This window comes from Solanum stenotomum, chromosome 3, assembly GCF_019186545.1.
Source record: "Solanum stenotomum isolate F172 chromosome 3, ASM1918654v1, whole genome shotgun sequence".
NCBI classification, from domain to species: domain Eukaryota; kingdom Viridiplantae; phylum Streptophyta; class Magnoliopsida; order Solanales; family Solanaceae; genus Solanum; species Solanum stenotomum.
In genome coordinates this window covers 12,709,199-12,730,240 of record NC_064284.1, presented here as the reverse complement: position 1 = coordinate 12,730,240, position 21,042 = coordinate 12,709,199, and the positions used below count along the sequence as shown (strand labels likewise).

General features: G+C 31.5%; 2 protein-coding genes across 3 annotated transcripts in view; one reads left to right on the top strand and one right to left on the bottom strand.

Annotated features, from left to right (window-relative positions):
- LOC125858234 (proteinase inhibitor type-2-like) overlaps positions 1-21,042 on the top strand; it is a 219,950-nt gene that overhangs the window by 51,687 nt on the left and 147,221 nt on the right. The window lies entirely within an intron of this gene.
- Positions 12,336-13,137, bottom strand: LOC125858214 (aspartic protease inhibitor 10). Its single transcript, XM_049537930.1, has one exon. The coding sequence runs from the start codon at positions 13,102-13,104 to the stop codon at positions 12,439-12,441; it is 666 nt and encodes a 221-aa protein (XP_049393887.1). The 5' UTR covers positions 13,105-13,137; the 3' UTR covers positions 12,336-12,438.

Below are 21,042 nucleotides of genomic sequence, written 5' to 3'. Positions count from 1 at the left end.
ATGCCTTAGTTTTTAGATTATTTGCTTGGTTGGGTTGTAGTAGTGGTTCTCCCACTGGAGTGTTAGTGTGGATGCCAATCACAACGGTGTGGGTCGTGACATTTTTTTGTGTCATGTGGCAAATTAGGGACGCATCTAAATTTAGTTAGTCAAGTAGAAGAGTGCTTTTAAGGTTGCCAATGGTTCAGGGCCGAAACTAATAATTTGTGCCAAATTCAGAAGTGTTTTCAATACTTCACAAATATACGAGGAAAAAAAATTGCATGCATCATTGTATACATTGAAATTTTGTGGGATTCTTCTAGATAAGTTTAATTTCAGTTAGAATTTTTAGAGCTAATTCATTCTAAACCCTAGTTTATATCTATGTAGATGATAATATATTTCATTTATAGAGCCATCTCAAATATATCCCATAAATTAATGGGATAATATTCATAAAGAGACCAAAGCATCAAATATTGTCTTTGTCAAAGTCACTGTATTTCATTCCTAGCAGTCAAATATATATATTGCAAGAAGGTCTACGTCATCCTCATTCGAGAAATACACCACCAACTATCTTAGATTTATGATTTTTTTTTAAAGAAAAACAGTAAGAAGTGAACAAAATTATGCCACACTATATATTACACCAACATTATTTTTTAATACTAATTTTGTAATTATTTTTTCATATTTTATTTGTGAAGTTTATTTCCCCTACATCAAAAACTATTATAAACAAATATATTGTGTACTGATCCCTAGATCTGTTCAAGTTTATTGTGTTAAATTGATCCAAACATACATAATCAGACTTTGCTAAAGTAATTTTTATCCTTAAGGAATATATACCTCCAAATTAAATCCATGTTGCACCCAGTAGGCTTGATACCAATATTCAACATATTATGTAACTTATTTTTTATTTTTACTTTTTATATAGGATCTTATTCACACACCTGATATTTTTATGATAATCGTAATGGTCCGTTGGCACATCATATATCAATTATTGGCCTTGTAACTCGAGTTTAGCATAACAAGGGAAATTTGGATGCTTCTTTCTTTAATCATATAAAAATCAGATTTATAATTATTTTCCATTTCCAATTGAAATGGTTCCAAGACTTCAATATTTAATTTCTTGCTTCGAATATTTCCTGAAATATCCACATCCGATGGATCCATATGATTAGGGGTGTACAAAGCTGAACCGAAAATCAAACCAAATTACATATTGAGTCAATCCAAAAAAGATTCCAACTAGCGGTTTGGTTTGACTTGGTTTGGTATTGGGAAAAAAAACCCGACTATATTTGGGTTGGTTTGATTTTAACTAAAAAAATTCAACTCGAGACCAAACCAACCCGACATTATATATGTAATTTTAAAATTTGATTTTATACATAAAAATATTTACTTTGATATAATTTTAAAATATTTCTTATACTATTTCATAATTTTTATCTTTTAATATATTATTTCAAGTTTAAAACTTAGAATTCGGAATGGTCCAATAAAGATTATAGTTTATAGATGTTGATAATTATAATAAAACTTAAATCAAAATCAAATTAATACTAATGCAAAAAGAAAATCAATTCAACACTAAGAATGACAATAATATTGAATATTTGTTTTTTAGTTTTACATTGGTTTAGACAATTAAAATACATAATCTAATTTTAATTTTTCTTAAATATTTAGTAATGTAACTAATACTTATTAAACTTTTATTAGCATGATTTAGTACTTTTAAATTATGATCATTTTCATTATGACTTTGCAATATTTGTTTTATATGATGATTTCATTATTATTTTTTATTGAATATTTTTGTGTCATCAGTTCTAATCTCATATTTTGTGTTATTTTTTTAAGAAACACCTTAGATAATTGTATTTTAGTTGGACTAAAGAAATATTTGGAGCACAAGTTAATTATATGTTTGTATGCAAACTTTACCGAAAAAATCCAAAAATCTGAAAAAAAAATCCGAGGTTTATTAGTTTGGTTTGATTTATAAATTTAAAAATTCGACACAATAGTTTGGTTTGGTATTTGAAAAACCCGAACCAACCCGAGGGTGAAAAACCCAAAAAAATCTTAATTTTATTAGTTTGGTTTGGTTTAAAATTTAAAAATTTTACACAAATGATTTGGTTTGATATTTGAAAAACCCGAACCAACCCGGTCAGGTACACCTCTACATATGATATGTTCCTTCGAAAAAAAATAGGACCTCTCAAATTCTTTTACGAAATATTTTACTATTATGGGAGTATTTGATACGAAGAATAATATTTTATTTTTAAAAATATAATTTATTACATATATTTGGTAAGGGGGTTAAAAAGAATTATAAGGGAGGTGGTGGAACCAATATTGTACTCTAATTTAACTTTACAAATTAGTCAAATTAACTTTCGAAAAAGTGAAAGAAAAATGGTTTGTCACTTTTGGTATAGTTTTTAAATATCTAAATTTTCAAACCTCTTAATGAAAGTCCTAAATTCGCTACACAAATTATGGAATCATAACTCGTGAAAGTCCTAAATTCATCATTCAAATTATGGAATCATAACTTATGAACTTTATGGTGATGAACGTGGACATTACCTCTCACTAATATTATATATATCTTAGGGATGAATCTCTTAGATATGCTTAATACGATTATCCCCGCTAGAATGTGGATATTTTCTTGATCAATAAAGACTCTTCCCTTTTCTGCTACCATTCTCATTTTTATTTTTTCTAATAACATATATATTCCATTATTAAATGATGGAATAAAATAAAGTTATAGTATTAAAAGAAACAGATTATAAAGGTAGAACTTGATCCTCCTTCCATCTTGCATAACTACCGACACTGGTTAAGAGAGCAAGATGGACAAACAAAAGAGATTAAGACATCAAATATCGTTTTTGTCAAAGTTGATGTCTTGTGGTTTATAGCTATCAAATAATACATCAATTACAAGAGGTTTACATTACCATAGTTTGAGAAATATGAAATTACCTCTCGAAATTTACTAAACAATTTATAAGGCTCGTTTTGAATCATATATTTTTTTTTTTCTTAGAAAAAATCATGTCTTTGTCACTAGTGTAATCTAAATTGAAAGGGAGAGTGAGTAATCTTCGTGTCCAGTTTATCCCGTATAGTTTTAATCTTATTACACATGTACATTATCAAATCTAAGGGTCAAAATCTACTTAAACAAAGAATCATGGTTAAACTAATTAAGAGATCTATATTTCTTTCTTGGGAAAAGGGTCTGATATACTCCTCAACTTTGTCATTTAGAGCGGATATACCCCTCGTTATGAAAGTGACTCATATATACCCCTACTTATATACAAATGGCTCACATATACCCTTTCCCTCTAACGGAAATGAAAAAAATTAACTTTAGTTTAATTATTTTTTTATTTTTTTAAAAAAAAGACTATAATCCCATATGGGTATATTTAATCCTCCTCAAACATATTTTTTTTGACTTTTTTTTTGTTTCAATGACTAATTTAGATTTATTATTTTGATGGTCAAATTTATTTATGTTTCACTAATATTCTTGTAAAACTTATTATAGATGACCAATTTTTTTTCTTCAGATACAAAAATTAAATTACAATATAGACAAAAAAAATTGTTTTATATTATAATATAGCCAAAAAAAAATAGTTGTAAATTTGTTTCTTTACACTAAGGAATGAAAGAAAAAAATAAAATAAGAATAAGAAACTCAAATAATGAAAATCAAAGAAGTTAAAATATAATTTATGTATAAAAAAAATTGAAATATACCTTGAACTTTGCTAGAAGTCCTATTTACCTCTAAATGATTTTTTTAAAAATTAAAAGTCAAAAATATAAATTTTAAATTTTTTCACTTCCGTTAAATGAAGGATGTGAGCTCATTTTGTAACGGTAGGGGTATATGTGAGCCGTTTGTATAACAGTAAAGATATATATGAGCCACTTTCATAACGAGGGGCATATCAGCTCCAAATAACAAAGTTGAGGGGTATATCAGACTATTTTCCCTTGTTTCTTTTCTTATTGGTAGCGTATTTGTAGATGGCAAGATAGAAACATCCAAAAATATTGTTGTAGGGATTTCTTTCTGTTTTTTTTTTTTTGGAAAGTATTGAATTATATTTTAAAACAAATATATTCAAAAGATATACATAAAATATTAAAAGTTGTAAAAAAAATTCATATTAGTGATAAAAAATATACATAAATTGATACTCCCCAATTATTAAAATTTGTTTCAATTTATATGATTCATTTTTTTAAATTAGTCTACGAAAAAAAATGACACATCTTTTTAAACATATATTTAATGACTATCAATATTTATCCATAGAGTCCCACTTATTTGCCAAACGCTAATTTGGTGCTCCCTCTAATACAATACAAACGAATTGTTAGAATGTGACATCCTTAGAAAATATTCAAGACTTGTAATTTTTCAATATAAAATAATGTCAATAATTCGTTTATATTGAGTTAGAGGGAGTAACCCCTTATGTGTAATTCACTTTATCGTTCAACGTAGCCCGTAGGAGAAGTATATAAAACATGATTTTTGTTTGCTACCGATAAAGTTTTAACAACAAAATATTTAACATAAAGAGAATAGTCACAAAACAAGATTTGCATTATTAATGATAGGATAAAGACAGGAAATAAAACTTACTAAAGTTATGATCACATAAAAGTTAATAAGATAAATTTTAGGAATCACATCGTTTTAATATGAAATTACAATCTATCACTTTTTAGTTTGTAATTACATTAATCCCTTAAAAAGTAACACAAATTGGATACATAATGTGTAGCTCGGATACATTAAAGAGTATCTCGGATACATTATAATATAAACCGGCTACATAATATGTAGCTCAGATACATTAAAAACTAACTCGGATACATTAAAAACTAGCTCGGATACATTATAAAACAAACAGGATACATAATATGTGTTGACACCCAATTTTTGACCTTCACATTATAGATTAATCATCGAGCTTCTTCAATTTCAAATGATTTAAAATAACTAGTTTTATAAAAAAAAAAATTAAAAAAAAAATAGTTTGCAAGTTATTTTAAATAGTTGTATCATTTTTATAATTATTAAATAATATATGTGTTTTATAATTATGTATATAATTAATATATTTTAAGAATATTTGAAAATCATCTCAAAAAGATTTTTACTTTAGTTAAGTATTTGTTTGATTAGTTTAAGTTGCGTTTATATTTTTTAGTAAATTTGTTTACAAGTAAATTAATTGTTTTATTTCGTTAAGTTTAAGAAGCTCGTTAATTAATTTTGTTTAAATTCGTCTTGATTAAGAGTTGGCTGAATTTAACTAAATTCCATTTGGCTACAATTTAAATTGATTTAGTCATTTGTTTAATTACCATTTTTGCCAACATCTTAAACCCATCAAAAGACCAAGTTTGAGCCTTACTTCCAATTTCCAGTGGCCCACATCATAATTCCCAGCCCAACTCTTCATCCAATACATCAGTCCATTTCTTAATTCCAAAAGACCCAGCCCCCAATGCTCACGACAGCAACAATACCAAACGACCCCACCCCTGCACGTTTCCTTCTTTTTCTTTGCTTGTGAAACCCAGCAAACAGTAGCCGATCGACCTGTATACACGTTCTTCTTCTTCTTCACGCTAAATCAACTAGGAAATCGCACATCCTACCCTGCAGAACCCATACCCTAGCAGCCTCAACGTTAAACTCTCACGTCCCCTTTTCCCCCTTCGCGGAATCACTATTTTTCCCATCCCCCTTCATTGTTGCTTCGAAAAAAGCAGAAAAAAATCAAATTTTATTTGAATTTTTCAACGGAATTCCCTCCTAAATCACCCCATCTTCCCCTATAAATAACCCTATACCCTCAGTGATTAGGGAGAAGTTTTTAAGTTGGATTTTGAGGGCAAGAATCTACTGAGAAAGAGTTTTTCAAAGCTATAGGAAGTAGCATAAAAGATACACCTAAAATACAATTTCTTAATTATTATTTTTTTGGCCTAGTTCGTGGTTTGATGGATTTCTCAAAGTGTCGTGTGGTGGTGGAAGCTCATCGTTATTCAAAGCTCATCGTTCCCAGTTCTCTGCCACTCAAAAGGTAACATCTAATTTCAGCCAATGTCTCTTTATCCTTAATGTGTTGATTACTTGATTCTTGATTAAGTGTTCAATTGTTATGATTTGGGGCGCATTATGATTGAATGTTAGCTATAAATCAGTAATGTAGATGGTCTGATCACTCGCTTAGTTTATTCATTTCGATTTCGTTTTTTTTGTTGTATGAAATTTGATGACCCCTTTTGAAGCTGAGATTATTTACTTCATGTTAGTTTCTTCTCATTTCATTGAGTGATTTCATCTGGTTGGCCATGAGTTAGCCCAGTTGTGAATTTTTCAAGTCCAGAATGCTAGTTTTTGCAGTCTGATGTGTTGGTTTATTTTCATTTATTTTAGCTAGTATAAATAGTGTTAGCTGAGTAGTTTACTGCCTTTTCTTATGGTGTTTGCTCTATCTATGTTCAACTAAGTAGCATAGTCCTTATATTAGTTGTTTGTTGCCCTCAAATCTCATTCGTAATGGTATTAGTTGCATAGTCTTCGTCACTTTTCATGTTGAGTTAATTTATTTCGAGTTTGGCTTAGTTTGACCAAGTTAAGATTGAGTCGATAAATTGATTATTTCAGGCTGCTAGAGTATTCATTTTGTGTCTGTTTACTGCTCCATTTTTCTGCTATTCTAACTAGGTTTTTTTTTTTTTTGTTTGCATATCTCCACCATTTTCACCATGAATCATTCTAAGATTGAAATTTCAATATTTTACTATAGGAGGCATGTTGCTAATCCCCTTTTATTGTAAAAAGCATAATATTCAATCATTTGCAGTTTACTGTGCATTGAAAAAAAATAAAATAAAACTTTTATTTATGTCAATTTATTTTCTCTTGAAGTTCAATAATTGCTTGTTTGCCATGACTTATTTCTTAAGATTTTGCCTTCTTATTCTATCATATGCTATGATTTGAACTCGATGACATCAATCCAAACTTTGGGGTGCACGTCCTGGCATATTTGCTTTCTATTATTTATTGTTGATAGAGTGTATTTCCCCTTTGTTGATCATTTTTGACTTAATCCGAGTCTAAACCACATGGTTCATGAATTAAATTTTAGCATATTTTTTATTGTTTGGAAGGTGCATTTTAGATGAGCATGTGTTGTATGGTGGAGTTAATTCTCCCTTGGTTTGGGTTTATTCCACCAAAGTCATCTAGATCCCCTGCTTAGCACAATTTATTTTGGTGCATGTTGATCATATTGAAATTTTAAATATGTTCTTTTTCTCACGTCATTTGAACCTACACTAATATATTTCCTCTTTTCCGTTGTTGTATGTGAATTCCCACTGAGTCCATTGTGGACGCTTTTCCCTCCTCCATTGCATTTTGAAATAGGCCATAAAGGTCTAAATTCATTTTTCTTCCTCTTGAGTCAAGCAGAGAAGATGGACAGATTGAAAGTAGCAAACAGGGTTGGAAACTAAAATTGCAGATCTCAAAAGCCCCAAAAGGGGAGCTGTATACTTGCTATATACACTCATTATACAGTGATATACCGTTCTAAAACAGCAAAGCGCAGGTCTGGTGCAAAATACAGGTCCTCGGAAAGTCATTTAGGCTGTATAGGGGTGATATAAAGTCTTATATACAGCGAAAAGGGCCGACATATGGTCCATATACAGTAATATACGCCTTGTATATATACAGGTTTTCAAGGGGAAAAATAGGGCCAAAGCCCAAACACAATTGCAGCAGGCCCAAGAAGGGCCCAAATTTAATTTCTCCTTTACTTTTAAATTATTTAATTGTGATTATTTATTATGGTGTTTTCATTCAACTCTAACTTTAGAATTATTAATTAACCTAATTAGGTTCCCCAAAAGATAAGTTATTTTCTTTGTGTTGGTTAAATTTAATATTTTTATTTTATTTTTTATTAATCAAATATGTTGGTCAAATTATACATTTTAATTAAGTTAAATCTTTTGTTCTTAAAAGATATGTTTTAATGCCTCTTCACTTAATCATATTATACTCATTTTAAAACAGTTTTAAGTTAAAGTATTTTTCTCAAATGAACTTCAAAAATGTTCTCTTTCTTTTTTTTATTTAGTCATTTTCGCAAAAAGTTCGTCAAAGTTTTATTTATTTATTTATCAATTGATTTAAAATAGTTTCATGCTTTAATTTATCAAAATGGTTCAAATTATTATTTTTAAAACAATTCAAATAAGTTTAATTAGTGTAAATTTGTTAAAAGTCTAATAACTTGTAATTCAATTGAAATGTTTCAATTAAAGTTCCTTTAGCTTGAAGAATAAAAAATGTTCTTTATTTAATTATTTTCTCAAAGTTAATCAAATATTGTAAATTATTATTTTTTATGTTAAATCACTTTCTCAAAGATTTAGGTCAAAAAATTATTTTAGTCAAGTCGTAGGATAACCGCATGTTAGCGGCTACTTTAAGTGCTAATACCTTCTTAGAGTAGAAATTAGAACTTCTTATCAATTTTCTCTAAATTTTTAAAGGTTTATCTGTTAAAGCCTTTTTAAATTAAGTTTTCTTAATTTCTTTAAAAAATTAAGTGTCGACTCTTTTCTAAGTATTTTTCTCAAATTGTTTTATAATTAGAACATTTCAAAAAGTGATTTTGTTAAAGATAGTAAAATTACGGCATAACAATATGCAGCTCGGATACATTAAAATATTGGCTCGGATACATTAATATGTAGCTCGGATACATTAAAGAAATAAGGGATTTTAGAGGTTTTTAGAAATAGAAGGGGATATTGGAAATAAGGGAAACATAAGACGTGTATTTCAGTAATTTTTCCATAAAATATTCATATTTTATTAAGCAACTTTCACATTTAGCAAACATAAAAATCATAGTATGTTATAACTATGGTTTGCATAATTGCGCTCCATAACAAACTTTTATGTTTGCTATATGGAGCATCAAATTGTATAAATGATTGGGGGCATCAGATTTGTATAAAATCGTTGGCAGCCTCTCATTTGTATAAGTTGTTGGCAGCCTCTTGTTTGTATAAATCGCTCGCAGCCCCTCAATTCAATTTTATGTGTTTGTATATCTGCATAAAATTTGAATTTGTATACAATTGAATCGAAATAAAACGTTTGTATATCAAATCCCTCTCTCTCGCTTTATACAAACACAAATTATACATTGTATTTTGTATAATCTGTGTTTGTATAAAGCAAGAAAGAGAGAAAGGCAAAAGAGAGCTGGGCCGGGGAAGATTTGTATTGTATAATTATGAATGTATAGGACGAAGATATATGTATTTGCATATGTATATACAATTTTCTCTCGTTGTATACAAACAGAAACACAATTTATACATTTGTGTTAGTATAAACTGAGAGAGGCGAGGGAGAGACTGGCGAGCGAGAATTTCAGGGAGAGAGGCAAATGACAACAGTTTGTTACGGGTTACAATTAAATCAAACTGTGGCTATAACATTTGATTTGAATTAATAATTTGCTATTATATACAATTTTCCCTATTTTATTTGTTGGAGTTTTTTTTTTTTTTTACCCTTCCTAGGAGCTCCCACCCCTTTTGCTCACTTGGTGACTCGAACTCGCAACCTTCCGATTGGAAGTGAGGGGTGCTTACCATCCGAGCAATTTTCCCTATTTTATTTGTTGGAGTTTATTTTTCCTACATAAAAATTTATTTTTAACAATCTTATTATGTACCCTAAAACATATAGAGTAGCAGGCATTAATGGTTAATTAGTTGTGGACTTCTCAAAGTTGAAATTAAGTGAGTAGTCGTACTCGTTCACGAGAGCCAAACGCCTCTTTCCAAATTGGCAAATAGTTGTACCCACTAGAGTGATCACTCTCATATTATTTGCCATGTTTTAAATGTTAATGTTTAGGGATGGCAATGGGATGAAGTAGGACGAAGTCGGAGCAGATTGAGTTTAATTCGTAAAAAAATTTAAGGACAAATTACTTAACTACACTTCTTTACTTACCTTAATATCCATGTATCCCTACTTATTTCAAAATTTTCAAAAATCCCTTATTTACCTATGTATCCCGCATGTATCCCGTGCACAACGCTATGTGACCCGCTATGTGGAACGTATCAAACGCTATGTATCCCGTGCACAACGCTATGTATCCTGCATGTATCCCGTGCACAACGCTATGTATCCCGCATGTATCCCGTGCACAACGCTATGTATCCCGCTATGTGGAATGTATCAAACATAATGTATCCCGTGCACAACGCTATGTATCCCGCTATGTGGAATGTATCAAACCTAATGTATCCCGTGCACAAAACTATGTATCCCGCAAACATCATTTTTAAGGGATTTTTGGTAAATAGAAAACTAGAAGGGATAGGATGTTATTTAATACTTATAATATGTGGTTCCTATAATTTTTACAAAATTTAATCTGCCCCCACCCTGGCTTGACTAGCAATATTTTAAATTTTCAATTCGCTCTGCCCCGTCCTGTATAGACCCGCCCGATTCTTTTACCCTTCATTTTGTTAACTAACTAAAATACAATACTTATGTTATTAGCATCGTATAATGTTATTAACTGTAAAAAAATTCAGCTACAACTAAATTATCCTAGTGACTTATTTGCACAAATTTTTAACTGAAATTGTTCTTTTAAGTATGGATGTTGATCTTTTTGTCCTTGAATGAAATCACAGAATGTATGTGGTCCTTTATAAACTAAAAAAAAAAAAGAATCTAATGACATTCTTTTAACTAGTTATCCTTAATAATAATATCACCCATTTTTATCCTGTTTATTACCTCAACAACTTTACGTTTTTGACTAATCAAATCACATTTGACATAATAATTAACAGATTTAGACTCAAATAATAAAAATGTTTATTAATCAGTAAGTTTCTCTTTTTTGGGACTCAAGAAAGACACATAACTGAGAATTCAAAAAGATAAATGGTCTGGGTTCTTTCAAACCCACCCCACCTCGCACCCGCTTTGGCCTTAAAAAAATTAGTTTTAACCCACCCTATCCCACCCCGCCCTGCCCCGCGTATGTCTAAGCTCGCTACGTTCCATTGTCATCTCTATGAATATTGTTCTTTAGCTTTGTCGTTATTCCGAGTAAATTACTTAAATGGTTATTCAATTATAAAAAATTCTTTACCAAAATTATTTATTCTCTCCGTTATAATTTATGTGATATTTTTTGAATTTCAAGAATTCAAATGAGTATTTCTTTGATCGTAATTTTTTTCATGTATATTTTAAATATCTTGAATTATCAATTGTCGTTACTTATAGTACTTTTTATATAGTGTTCAAATATGTATAATTTATTTTTAAATTTTTTTTTGAAGATTTCATGCCTAAATATACAATCAAAATTAAACTGTCTGACTCTTAAAATTTAAATTGTACCACATAAATTATAACAAAAGACATGTACTGCTATCTTGTATCAAAAAAAAAAAAAAAAAACTCAAGTCAGAGTATTTATCTAGGAGTCAAATATTTTTAAAGTATACCCTTTTTAATATATAATATAGAAAAATTCATAAAAATTCTTTTGAACTTTGCATAAAAACTTACTTTTAACATTTTAACTTAATTGTTTACCCTCCTAATCTCTTTTTAAGTTAATTTAAATACATCCAAATGGTGCATAAAAATAAAAAATTTAAGAGAAAAAGAATAAGTGACCCAATTTTTTTTCTTTTTAGCCAATAACACTAAAAACAAAAATCCCAGAGAGAAGCTGAGAACACAAAATCCCTAAATGGGATAGCAAATAGTTCCTTAGAAAAAATATAAATAAAGAGTTACTAAATAAAATAAGAATAAAAATAAATAGATTAATAAACCGGATCTTTATTTTCTTCATCTTCCTCATACCCTACCACCCTTTCATCTTACTAACACCCCACCACCCCTCCCACCCTCAACCACCAGTTGCATCATCTTTTCCTTCTCCTTTGAACCCTCCACCTCATTCTCCTTCTTTGAAACCCCCATCCCGACCCTCCTTCTTTCTCTTCAGACCTCGCCGCCTCAACCACCACCACTAAGATCAGTAATCCAACATATTATGTAACTTTTTTTTTTTTTAATTTTCAGGTAGAACTTTGTTCACACATTTTCTATTTTTGTGATATTATTTCATTATTAAGTAGTCTATTTTTTCTATATTGTGTGTATAAGCAAACGCTCCAGATAAAGAAGATAATTTATTTAGAAAGCCATGCTAAAATATATAGATATACCTTAGCAGGTGTTTATTTTACAACATAACATAGTAGCTAAAACATATAGTCTAGCTAGACTTCCTGGAAGTTGACATCAAGAGGATTTTCGTTGACAAGAGCCAAACGCCTTCTTCCTTTTTGAATAACTACACCCACGTTTGCACAGAAGTCATCATCACGACAAAATGGACAAACAATAGGGGGGCGAGTAATAGGGCAATACAATAAGTTGTAACCACGTATTGATGATTTAACAATCTTGAAATAGGTGCTATCTGCTTGCCCTATGGTTCCTCCCGTCTCCAACAACATCGTCCTAAAATATGCATTTAGATTTCCGACTTTCCAAATTGTATAACTAACACACAATCTCACTGTTGGAATATTGAATTGTATGTTAAGTAGTTGATCTTCAAAGATATTTGCTCCAGATAAAGGAATGAATCTAACGGGTGTACCGCTAGGTCCAACATCGGAATTGTAACGGAATACGCCATCTGGACAAGGGGCATCTGAATTTGGGGACTTTCCTAGGTATACATCACCACCTAAGGCACCCCTACCAATGGAAATAATGCGATAACTCGAATTAGGATTGAGTTCTTTACCATTTGTGTCAAGTACCGGCTTAGGTAGAGGAGATTCACTGGGTAGGTCAATGAGATTTTGGGAAGTGAAAGTTGATGAAAACACCACAATGGGAACCAAACACAAACATAACAAAAATAAACACTTCATCTTGTTTAAGCTACTGATTTTATTGCTTGTGTTTTCTCTATACTAATGAAGCCTTCTATTTATAGAGTGATCACACACTCATATTCCTTGCCATGTTTTAAACATGTAGTGGTCCCAGTAGCTACTCAACCAATTATAATGGAGTAAATCTTTACCAAAAATTATTTATTTTCTTTCTCGCAATTCAAGAATACAAATAATTAAGTTTTTTATCATAAAATTTTGAATTATTAATTAGTGTGACGTAAATGTACTTTTTATATGGTGTCAAATATGTATAATTAAAATTCATGTCCAAATTTACTGTCAAAGTTAAATTATTTTGACTCTCAAAATTCAAACAATTCCTCAGATTGACCCAGATGAAATATATTTTCTTTTATCAATAAAATCTGTCAAGTCACAGAATTTACCTACCAAGTCATTATACCTAGAAAAAAAAGATAAAAAATAAAGCAACATAAATCTCCCTTTTGAGTTTGATTTCTTTCAACTTACCTCCTTTTCTTTCAAAAAAATTATCTTAAAGATAAATAATTTTACCTCTCAAACTTTACCAAACAATTTATAAGGCTCGTTTTGAATCATATATTTTTTGACTTTTTCTTTATAAAAAGAAATATCTTGTCCAATAACTAGTGCAATCTAAATCTACTTAAAGAAACCACCTCATGAGAGTTCTGTATTTCTTTCTTTCTTTATTGGTAGCATATTTGTGGATGGCAAATATCCGAAAATTAATTAAAATATTTTTTATAAAAACAATCCTTCCCCAAAAATATATCATTCTCTCCAAGATCTCTCAAATAAAAAATCTATGAAAATAACTTTTTCCCATTTCATAATTTCTTCTTCTTTTCATAATTTTAATGGATTTGGCTCCCCTCCATTACCCTTTCCCTCCATTTCGTCAAGTACACATCTAGATGCGAGACATGTGTACTATTTAATTGTTAAAGGTCAAGATTATATTGCATTAACTAGTATCATAACCATAGTTAAGTGAATAAGTTTTGGAAAAAAATCTCTCCGAATAATTAATTCTTCTCAATTTTTGATATCCACTATCCATATATTTATATCATTAATTTTATTTTATATTTAAATATTAAAATGATAACAACGTTTAGTTTATTTAGCCTAACAGTAATCTTACAAAATATTTTGCCTTTAAATTGATGTTTTCTTTTATTTTATTTTTTAAAAGAATTTTTTTTTTGATACTTTCACATTTGTAATTCTAATTATGCATTTTCAATCTAATATTTCACATTTGTAATTCTAATACTTTCACAGTAGCCTAATTATGCATTTTTTACTTCTCAACCTAATATTCAAGAATAAATTTGCTAGCATAGGAAGCAATTAAATAATGTACAATATAAATATTTGAATATAGAAATATAAAATAAAATCAAACGGTTCTAAAATTTGTAGGAATAATTTTCTTATCAAAGTTAAGAAATTATTTGTTCAAAACTTATTTCTTAACTATGGTTATGCTACTAGTTAATGCAACATAATCTTGACCTTTGACAATTAAATAGTACACATGTCTTTCATTTAGATGTGTACTTATGAAACGGAGGGAAAGGGTAATGGAGGGGAGCCAAATCCAATTTTAATGTTATCCAGCTTTGAGGAGTGTTAAGAACATTATCTTTAAAGATATTTTATTGATAAATATGTATTTAATCTCTAGAATATTGAAGACGGTATTACATAGGACCTACATGTAATTAGTAAGAGTTTGTATGTAATTAATAGAAGTTAGAGGGTTAGTTAGTAAAGAGTCGGTTAGATTAGTTACAACAAGATTCCTACTTAGTTTGTATAAATGTAGCACATTACTGATTCAATTGTTTTTCTCTTAAGCAATGAAGTTCATTTCTCATTCTCTCTAATTCTTCTTCTTTACGTCTAGAACATTCCTAATCAAAGGGAACTGTTCTTCAAGATATCTAACATGGTATCAGAGCAAGGTCCGTCTCACCCGATGTTGGGGCCCCCAAAATCAAAAATTGCCCACACACCAGATGCTAAGCACTGGGCGTGAGGTGGGGTGTTAAAGAATGACAAAAGTCTCACATCGGTGGTTAATGAGATGGGTGGACTCCTTATAAGGCTTGTGTAATCCTCCTCCCTTGGAGCTAGTTTTTGGGGTGTGAGTTAGGCCTAAGACCTAATTTAACATGGTATCAAAGCAGATCGATTACTGCTGTAACTGCTTTCTGATCTAAACACATACTGATTGTACTGCTCATCTCGCTGGTGAAGCTATGGCGAATGTGGACAATGAGTTGCCTGAGAAGTTAAGTCACAATCATCCTCTGTTTTACATACAATTGACAACTCTGGAGTATTACTCAACTCAATTCAACTAACCGGAGCTGATAATTACTCTGTATGGAGTAGCTCTATGAAGATTGCAATTCTAGGGCGTAATAAGTTGGGATTCATTGACGGTTCATGTAAAAAGGAGGCGTATTGTCCTAATTTGACAAATCTATGGGAAAGGTGTAATGCAATTGTACTTTCATGGATTATGAACTGTGTGTCGAAGGAATTACTTGGAGGAATTATTTACTCCACAAATGCAACTGCTGTGTGGAAAAATCTCCAAGAACGATATGATAAGGTTGATGAAAGTCATATTTTTCAGCTTCATAAAGAAATTGCCACAATTAGTCAAGGTACAAGTTCAATTTCAATCTATTTTGCTCGATTAAATAAATTGTGGGTAGAGTTTGATAGTTTAGCACCAGTTCCTGCCTGTGACTGTGCAAACTCGAGAGAATTTGTTATACTTGTGCATAATCAGAAGTTATTGCAATTCCTTATGGGTCTTAATGAATCATATGAACAAGCTAGAGGACAGATCTTGATGATGATGCCATTACCATCTCTGAATAAGACTTATTTTATGTTAATTGAAAGAGAAAGTCAACGAAACATTTCATAATCATCTGCTAGCTCGTCTGAGTTGAATGCTTTGTTCACTAGTTGAAATCCAACACAATCAGTGCCTAGGTCAAGACCATCACACACCTCTACCTATGATCCAAATTCCTTTTGTGATTACTGCAAACGCACAGGTCATACTCAAGGTATTTGTTATCAGCTTCATGGATATCCCCCTAGGTATGAAAGGAAGAAGAAAGGACAATTCTCTATTAACACTGGGAGGGGCAAACCTCCTAACGAAAGGAGACAATGTCCAGCTGCTAATAATGTGGTTAGTGAATCTGAACACAACCATAGATCTGACCTTGATCACAACAGAGGTATGAGTTCAGGGAATCATGGTGGAAGCCAAGGTTTTGGGAAAGGAAACAGTCAGGTTGATCAAACTGATTAACAAAGAGGAATGACTGTCTTACATGAACAATATAACCAGATTTTAACTATGCTTGGACAAACTAATGTACATGGAGGCACTGAAGGACCATCTACATCTCATTCATCTCATTCAAGTGCAAATTTAGCTCATGAATATCCCACAACAGGTACAACTACTGCACTCACAAGTCATTCTAATCACACGTACGGGATTATAGATTCAGGAGCGACAAATCACATGACACCACATGCTGATATGCTTGTTCAGAAACATACTCTTTCACCAAATAATCCTAGAACTATACAATTACCAAATGGCACCACTACTCATATCACACACACTGGTTCAAGTAGTTTGACTAAACATGATACTCTCAATAATGTTCTCCTTATTCTAGAGTTTAAGTTTAATCTACTATCTGTGTCAAAATTGACTAAAGACCTGCAATGTGTTGTGTCTCTCAAGTCGGCAGGTGAAGGTGATTGGTAAGGAGCATGCTGGGCTCTATCATCTCCCTTCTCATACTTATTCCACAAACACACAATGTTAATCACATCTAGCACACATTGTTGCTGCCTCTTCTTCAACAGACTCTCAGATTCAATTGTGGCATCAAAGGCTAGGACACACATAATCCAGTGTGTTAGCTCATACTCTTGATTTTTTTACCAGTAAATGTTCTCATATTGTATACACCTGCACCGTATGCCCTTTAGCTAAGCAACATAGACTTTCTTTTCCTCATAACACTTCCATTTCTTCTATTCCTTTTTAGTTATTACATATAGATATTTGGGGTCCCTTCAACACTCCCACATATGATTGTAACATATACTTTGTTACCATAGTGGATGATTGTACTAGGATGTTATGGATATTTCTAATAAAATCCAAAAGTGATGTTTGTGTTGTGTTGAAAAACTTCTTTACTTTGGTCAAAACTCAGTTTAACTTTGCTGTTAAATCCATTAGAACTGATAATGGGTCAGAGTTTGTCAATACTGAGTGTCATCAATTGCTTACCAATCTGGGTATTAGTCATCAAAAGACTTGCATTCATACTCCTCAACATAATGAGATTGTTGAAAGGAAACACAAGCACATACTTAAAGTGGCAAGGGCAATCAGGTTTCAGGGTCATATCCCAATCAGATTTTGGGGTCACTGCATTCTCAGTGTTGCATACATTATCAACAGGTTGTCTACACCTGTGTTACATGGGAAATTACCCTATGAGGTGTTTCACAAGAAGAAACCTTCTCTTTTACATATGAGAGTCTTAGGTTGCCTTTATTATGCCAAAAATATGTACATCACTAATAAATTTCACCCTAGAAGTGTGATTGGTATTCATATGGGTTATAGTGATCTTACAAAGTGGTATTTGCCGTATAACCTGTGAGATAAGAATTACTTCCTCAGCAGAGATGTTGAATTCAGAGAGTTTATATTCCCTTTTGTTGTGCCTACATCTACTTCCTGGCAATTGTTTCCCTCTACTCATATACCATTTGATCATGATCCTCATTATGATCCTGGTTCAGTGTCTATAGAGGAATCAGGCGTGTCATCTGTTGTGTTTGTACTTGAAGTTCCTGCTTAGAGGAAGTCTCACAGGATCAGCAGAGCTCCATTATGGCTTCAAGATTATGTTGCCTTTGTTCGACTCAGTCCTATCAAGCCATTATACTCCATTGATTAGTACATTGGCTATGATCATTTATCCAGCTCTTATAAGGCCTTTCTTTCTTCCTTTGGGACTGATGTTGAACCTACCGCTTTTGAGGAAGCTTGCAAGGACTCTAGGTGGGTTGAGGCAATGCAGGTTGAGATATCAGCCTTGGAGGATCATAAGACTTGGCGAATAGTTTCCTTACCTTCTTACAAAAAGGCTATTGGCTGCAAGTGGATATTCAAGATTAAGTATAAGGCTTCTGGAGAAGTTGAGAGATTTAAAACCAGACTAGTTACCAAAGGGTTCAATTAGAGGGAAAGTTTAGGCTACCATGAGACTTTTTCTCCAGTTGTGAAAATGGTCACTATCAGGAGTGTGTTGGCTCTAGCTGCTTCTGAACACTGGCATGTTCATCAAATGGATGTCTCCAATGCTTTTCTTCAGAGAGATCTTTTTGATGAAGTTTATATGACTCTGCCTCAGGGATTTCAGCTTCCACAGGGATTCATTGTGCATGGGGGGAAACCTGTATGTAAGCTCAATAAATCCTTCTATGGGTTGAAGCAGGCTCCTAGACAATGGAATGTAAAACTCACTAAAGCTCTTATCAGACTTGGTTTTGTTCAAAGTCTTTTGGACTACTCATTGTTCATTAAAAGGACTGGTACATCACTAGTACTAATTCTTGTATATGTGGATGCTATGATGATTACTGGTAATGATCTTAAACTCATTTAACACACCAAAAAGATCCTCCAAGATACCTTCAAGATGAAGGATTTAGGAGACCTCAGATACTTTTTTGGGATTGAATTTGCAAGGTCACAAGCAGGTATTGTTATGCATAAAAGAAAGTACACATTGGAAATTATTTCTGAAGCTGGCCTTGGAGTAGCAAAACCAGTTGCCACCCCTCTTGATCCTTATGTCCAGTTGACAACCAGAGAATATGATGAAATAAATGGAAAAGGCAAGGATGATAAACTACTTGAAGATGCTACAATATATAGAAGGTTAGTTGGGAAACTGTTATATCTAAATGTCACAAGACCAGACATTGCCTTTGCTACACAAACCTTGAGTCGGTTCCTTCACCAATCTAAGCAGTCTCATCTTAATGCTGCACTCAAAGTAGTGAGACACATAAAAGGACAAGCTGGACTAGGTGTCCTGTTAACTAGCAAGAGAAACAATCAACTGAATGTATATTGTGATTCAGACTGGGGAGCATGCCTACATACTAGAAGATCAGTTTCTGGTTTTATGGTGAAGCTGGGAGATTCACTAATATCCTGGAAGTCAAAGAAACAAGGAACAATATCTAGAAGTTCAGCTAAAGCAGAATATAAGAGCATGTCAAGTGTTGTAGCTGAAGTTGTTTGGATAGTGAGGTTATTCAAAGAACTAGGTGCTGATGTTCAAATTCCTGTGACTATTCACTGTGATAGCAAGTCAGCAATTCAAATTGCAGCAAGTCCAGTTCTTCATGAAAGAACAAAACATATTGAATTGGATTGCCATTTCATAAGGGAGAAAATACAGCAAGGATTAGTGAAAACAAAGTATTTGAATACTAAGGAGCAAGAAGTTGATATATTAACTAAAGTTCTGGGGAAGTCTCAACATGAATACTTAATGTCCAAGTTTGGTGTATTAAATCTGTTCATACCTTCAAACTTGAGGGGAGTATTGAAGAAGGTATTACATAGGACCTACATGTAATTAGTAAGAGTTTGTATGTAATTAATAGAAGTTAGAGGGTTAGTTAGTAAAGAGTCGGTTAGGTTAGTTACAACAAGATTCCTACTTAGTTTGTATAAATGTAGCACATTACTGATTCATTTGTTTTTCTCTTAAGCAATGAAGTTCATTTCTCATTCTCTCTAATTCTTCTTCTTTACGTCTAGAACATTCCTAATCAAAGGGAATTGTTCTTCAAGATATCTTCTTCAAGCTATCTAACATAGAATCCAATAAATTCTTCTTAGTATAATAAGTAAGCAACAGTTATAACTCTAGTAATTATGACTAATAACTCTAATAAAATGTATTCTACAGTCTAAAAGTAGAGAGGAAAGAGACAATATTTAGGTTCTGTAATTTTTTGCTGGATATGCTATGTTTATAACAGAGATGAAGTTTATTTTTATGGTTTACCAATTCCAAGCACTTGTACTTTAATTTGCACATAAACCTAATAAATGAGGGCAACAAAATTAGATCATAAATGCATGATTCACCTTAGTGTATATATTGATCCCTTCACTTTTTCTTTCCTATTTTTCATACGAAATTTTGTTCACACACCCAATATATTTATGTGATTCTATTTTGTTATCAAATATTGTCTTGGTTAAAGTCACCGCATATTGTTGCTAGCTATCAAATAAGTCGTAAGGAGTTTTACGTTATCATAATTCGAGAAATACGTCACTAACAATCTTAAAATTATGGAGAAATTCAGAAAGAAACATCAAGGAAGAACATAATTATATGCACACTATTTATTAATGGGATATTTTTCTTCTTCATATTTTATTTGTGCCTGAAATTTAACTTTCATATATTTAAATTTGTTGCAAACAGCATATGTATATTGATGTTGTTGTGGGTTTAACTGCCCTGAACATACTCCTAAGTCCTAATATTGTTAGAAAGTAGCATTTGAAAGCACATGAAATTTATTTTTTATACGTTAAAATTTGTTGCAAACAACATATTGTATATTGATCCCTATGGTGTTGTGGGTTAATTAAACTGACCTAAACATACTCCTAAATCCTAATACTTTTAGAAAATAACATTTAAAGCACATTAACTTTGAAATTTACCCTTACGAAAATGGATTTGCAAGCAACAATGCTTGCATTATCCTTAAGAAATTTATCCTTATGATTGTGCTTAATTATTTCTCCTTTTTTTT

Coding starts and splice junctions, on each gene's coding strand:
- LOC125858214 (XM_049537930.1), bottom strand. CDS start 13,104: ATGAAGTGTTTATTTTTGTTATGTTTGTGTTTGGTTCCCATTGTGGTG.